Source organism: Austrofundulus limnaeus, unplaced genomic scaffold, assembly GCF_001266775.1.
Source record: "Austrofundulus limnaeus strain Quisiro unplaced genomic scaffold, Austrofundulus_limnaeus-1.0 Scaffold81, whole genome shotgun sequence".
NCBI classification, from domain to species: Eukaryota; Metazoa; Chordata; class Actinopteri; order Cyprinodontiformes; family Rivulidae; genus Austrofundulus; species Austrofundulus limnaeus.
Window position 1 is genome coordinate 605,977 of NW_013952483.1, and position 5,424 is coordinate 611,400.

At 37.8% G+C, this 5,424-nt stretch overlaps 1 protein-coding gene across 2 annotated transcripts; it reads left to right on the forward strand.

Moving 5' to 3' along the window:
- The first annotated feature begins 830 nt into the window (after window positions 1-830).
- Window positions 831-5,409, forward strand: stx19 (syntaxin 19). 2 transcript variants are annotated; one of them, XM_014011501.1, is made up of 5 exons: window positions 831-1,112; window positions 2,719-3,233; window positions 3,401-3,637; window positions 4,080-4,292; window positions 4,656-5,409. In XM_014011501.1, the coding sequence occupies exons 2-5, from the start codon at window positions 3,021-3,023 to the stop codon at window positions 4,890-4,892; spliced, it is 900 nt and encodes a 299-aa protein (XP_013866955.1). In that variant the 5' UTR covers window positions 831-1,112; window positions 2,719-3,020; the 3' UTR covers window positions 4,893-5,409. The 2 variants fall into 2 exon arrangements, with proteins under 2 accessions (XP_013866955.1, XP_013866956.1); XM_014011502.1 differs by lacking the exon at window positions 831-1,112 and having other exon boundaries at window positions 2,435-3,233.
- The last annotated feature ends 15 nt before the right edge of the window (window positions 5,410-5,424 follow it).

A 5,424-nucleotide genomic window follows, 5' to 3' on the forward strand; every position in this document is an offset into this window, starting at 1 on the left:
TACTCTCCAGCAGAGGGATAGGACATTAACAAAATAACTTACTCAAATTGTTGTGAGCAGATTTTGGTTCAGTCATATTTTGAATAAGGTAGACCTCATTAGGACATATCGAGATGGTCAGCAATTAAAAAGAGTCTTCTAAAAGGATTGGGGGTTCAATCCTTCATCAGGAAAAAACAAGAAAAAAAAACAATCAGAAAAAAGTAAGAGTTAGGTTGTCAAAAAAGTAAATAACTCAGCATAACAACACACTAGTGAGGAAATAAAAAAAGAAATAAAATGAAAAGAGTAAATGTGATCATGTTAAAAAGATGTTTGTTTAAGCTGCACAATATTTTTGTTATTAACACATATGTATGTGCTAATGATTATCACATTTTAGATTGACCTCAGCAGTCATCATCAACTTGTAAAAAAGATGCTTAAAAGCACAAATAATGTTTCTTAAGATGCTATATTTAATAACACAGAGTGACTGAGTCTGTGTTGTTGTTGGAAGAGGGTTTCAGGATATATGGTGTCATGTCAGAAATTTGTAAAAAAAATGTGTATCATGGTCAAAAACCCACAGTCCATGAGGGGTCTACCCCAGGAACCCAGACTCTTCAAATAAAAAAAAATAACTTTGATCAGAAATCCATCGCCTTGACTGAAACCCTAACCATAGTTTAGTAAAGCCGTGACTATGTACACAATACACCTCTATTTGCTCTCCTTTTTTTCTTGTTCAAGGATTAGCCAGAGGGCAGGGTTTATAAATTCTCTGTKCTCACCATACCATCCCTGCCTCCTCATTTATTTAATCGCGTCACGTCTCTTTTCATTGTATGAGCAAACAGGATCAACTTTTCTGTCCTCCTATTGGCCCTGCTCAGGTCTTTTTAAAGCAGGGGAGGAGCGTGAAACAAACTTGTTTAGACTTCCTTCAAAACTCTGCCTGCTTGGAATAACTGTCCTGGTAAACAGCTGCTGGCAAAACTGTTGCATATTTTTAAAATATCTAACTCCAGGCTGAAGAAAATCATGTGAACATCAAGGGATTGAAAAATGACTTGATAATCTGGGACTACGTGCCAATTACCAGTCTCTGATTAAATATATGCAACATTAAGGTAAAATCATTTCTGTATTCTCAGTCTCAGACTAGATATAGGTCAGCCATGTTTAAATACATTTTATGTAGGCTTCATGTTTGTGCTCATTTCTCTATGTTATGCTCAGTTAAATATTTTAAATGCATGTACAGCTCAAGAAGTTAAGCTCTATGTCAGATTTCAGACCTATTGTTCAAACCTTAGTATTTCAGCGGCATTTTAAACAAAATACAGTATATTTTCAATTAACAAAGTAAAAAGTTAGTCATCATTTAACATAGTGCATCACTGGGGCACTCCTTGTTTTTCTTTCTACCTGCATGGAAACAGGAGAATGTCAACAAACGGTTTCCTTCAGAAACCCAGACAAAGGAGCAGATGTGTGGCAGGAAGATGTTTTTGCTTGTTTTAGAGAACATGACGTTCTATCACAGAGGCAAGCCGAACTCCTTGAACTGTGTTCCACTTTTTTGCAGGTTTTCAGCCAAGAGAATGTGCTCCTAAATCCTTTCAGCATTTTTTAATCAGCTCTTGTATGTCAAACAGGTAGGGAGAGACAGAAAAAAAAGAGAGGAAAAAAAAAAAGAAAAGCTCAGACAATAATTGTTTCAGAGCGGAGGAGGTTTAAAAAAGTTGAAATATGCAAACATAATGTGGATTTTTTTTTATCTACACCTAAATAGGTTAGTTTGTGATTAGTAATGCGTCATTTCCCAGCTTCCAAACACTCTGTTCCCACCGTTCAGTCACATGCTTGTATAAGATTACGTCCCAACCTCTGAGGCTCAAATCCCCRTGTTGCTATGGGAGTTCATAATGTTTGGTATGCTAATTTGAAAGTCTGAAATGTGGTAAATGTAATTGACTTTAAAAGGCTTTCAAAAAAGCTGAAAGGTACAGCTACTTTCACTCACCTTCAGCTTGTTTTTGAATTCACAGAAATGAACATGCTGAAGTAAAAAAATCACAACGTTCCCACTTAGTGTGGACCTTTTTTCATACAAACAAACGATTGATGAGACATCTGCGTAAGCTTTACTATTAATATTTAGATACTCTGTACACCAAGGCTATTTTTCCAAACAGATCGGTATCAAACTGACTATAAAGTTGTTTTTTCTTGTTAATGTTGAGATTGCTGATAAACAGAAACGACTCAATTCTCATGGGTAAAAAAAAAAACAAATCCATTTGAGGTCAGTGAAAAACAAACAGACATTTTTTTTGGCTCCTCCACCCAGAAAACTTGCAACTTGAAACATTTTGTTTAATCTTAGAATGTGTTTATCTATTTCTAAAATAAAATAAAAACCTGAAGAATAAGAAAAAACTAATTAAAACATATGAAATTAATATGCATAGCACATTTTAAAGCAAATGTTATCTTCAAATGGCATGTTTTTTATGCAGTGGATGAATAAACAAAATAAGACTGAAGCTCTTTTTTGTAGGTTGGCCTCTGCTCAGCCAGTTTTGTTCTTCGTATAGAAGTGTGGTAGACTGCCTTCTTGATGCATTCTGTATTTCATTTCAGTATTGTCGGTTTGTTCTGTTTTTTAACTTCCTTGTGTCATAGTGGAAGGACATTCTTGGTTTCATTTTTTTTTCTTCATTTGTCTCATAGGAAGTTTTTCCAAGAAATGTCAAGCTGAACCTCACAAAAACATGGAGAACCGGAGTCTGTGAAACAACAGAATTGGTTAAATTGACACTAAATCTGCATCACTTGTTTCAAAACAGCAACAGATTTTCTGCCCTAGTGCTTGATGCCATCTTCAAGCGCCTTTCCCTTTTTCTGTTGCCATCATCGCCACCAATATGCTGGTGTGCCATGAGGAACTGCTCACCGTTTGTACCGTTAAGCTTTTTGTCACCAATAAAAGTGCATAAAAAAACTTGGTGAGCTGAAGGAGGGGTACTCTCACTATGAAGGACCGACTGGAGGAGCTGCAGCAGAAGGCTCAAGAGGCCCCAGCTGAGGGTATGAATCCATTCTCAGTCGAGGAAGACGGAGATGAATCTGTGGTTGTCGGGAACATCACACCTCAGGCTGTGGTGTTTGAGGAGGAACCAATCATTCCCAATTTCCTCTCTGAGGCTCAGAAAATCCGAGATGACATTTCAGTGCTGGAGACAGAGGTGAGGTGGTGAAATTGCCTTCTTTGTTTTGACAATTAAAAAGAAACAAATTAATGAGCAAACTACAATGCTAAATGTAATGCTTGTTAGTTACACATTTGGAAAAAAAATCTAAATTTCACACAGGCTGCATGTATAGAAAAACTTTGAATCTTTTCTACAAACAGATCCTTAAGTTTGGTCAGCAGCAAAAGACTCTGGTGGCAACAATGCGTCGATTCAGCGTGATGAAAAAAGAGAGCAGCATAACACGAGACATCAAGCTCCAGGCTGAAAGCCTCCACCGGCGTTTAGACACCCTTTCAAAACAGGCCCAAAAAACTGAGGAGCAGCATGGACCGACTGCTGTTACTGCAAGAATACAACGTTCACAGTGTGCAGCTCTGCAGAGCAAATTCCAGCAGGTTGGGAAACACTCCTATTAGTTTGCGTTTGATGTTTAAAACCATTTAGTTTCATTTTCCCCCCTTTTTGTTCGTTCTTTTACGAAACAGCATCATCTGATGTGCTTGAATGAGCTGAAATTTGTCTGAACATAAATAAACAAATTTATTTATTTATTTATTTATTTATTTATTTATTTATTTATTTATTTATTTATTTATTAAATGCAGTCATGACCAGAAACAGTAACTGTTTTCTTACATGATTTTTTTTTGTGCATTAGAATGTACTCACATGGAGTAAAGGCGTAAAGTGAGGAGGCTCACAAAACCAAACATAAATTTTGTTTATGTAAAAAAAAAAAGGAAAATAAAAAGATGGAATAAAATACCCTCTCATCCCTTCTTCACCCCTCCCCTCTTCCATTTTTCTCATTTTCTCCTTCGCTATAATTACTTCCAGGTGATGCGCCAGTATAATGAAGGTCTGCTGACCAAGCAGGAGCGCTGTAAGCAGTTCATTATCCGGCAGCTGGAGGTATCGGAAAAGAATGTTACAGAGGAGGAGGTGAATGAGATGGTCGCCACAGGAAAATGGGAGGTGTTCAACGAGAACCTGCTAAACGATGCCAAGATCACACGTTCACAACTGTCAGAGATCGAACAGCGGCACAAGGTGAGAAAAAGCACCAAAATGTCTCACAAACTGAACCAAACTGCACCCACAAATCTGATCAATATGTATATAATCATTAAATACTTTCATTTTAAAACCAGTTTCCTGCCATGTATTTCTTATTGTCAAATGGAACTGCTTATAATGACATCTGAATCAAATCATATTAACGAGTCACTGAAAAGAAATAAGTTTCATATTAACACAGACATAAGTTCAACTCTTCCTAGAAATAAGCTCTGCTGTTAGAGACACGATAATAAGGAGAAAAGAAATGATTCACTGTATAATGTTTGCAGATTAAGCTCTCCATCGTCTGATTAATGCCTCCCGTTTAATCTCACTATCTTTCCCCGCTAACAGGAGCTGTTGAGCCTGGAGAACAATATGAAAGAACTGAGAGACCTTTTCATGGATATCTTCATGCTGGTAGAGGAACAAGGAGCCAGTATCGAAAGCATCCAAAGCAACGTTGAGCGGACTCAGGACTACATAGCTGTAACTAATGAGAAGTTTAAGGCGGCTGCGAGGTATAAAAAGAAGAACCCAATTCGACAGCTGTGCTGCTGCTGCTGCCCTCCCTGGAGATGCTGCTTGTGAAAACGTCCAGGTTTCCCCTCAGAGACGGCCTCAAATATGCTTCCAAGAAAGTTTCACTTACCTGTGCAAAACAGTGGTGATATTAAAGGGATGGTAATAGTGTTGCAGTTGTAGCTGCTGGACGGAGCATTGGTGTATAGAGAAGCTCAGCAGAGCACAGAAAACAATTAGGAGGGTGAGGGCTCGAGTTTGTATGGGAAGCACTTGTTTCTTTCAAGAGGAGATGAAGCAGCCGCTATTGAAAGAGACAGGTTGGAGAGTGCTACTCACCAACACTGTTGCTTATTGGAGACCTTCRCTGTCATCTGACAGAGGTCACAAAGGAGAGGGTTGGGGGAGGGGTGTTAATACTGCTGCATCAGCGAAACTTGGTAGTCGCCATTTTTCTTGTAAAAAAACATTCCCTTTTTTTCTGCCAGAGGAGCTTTTGTTAATGAGGGCAGAGTTTTTAAACAGGGCATGCACTTTAAGATCTTTTTTTTTTTAATTCTCAGCATAAAACTAAAATTTAACATAATGAAGAGATATTTAT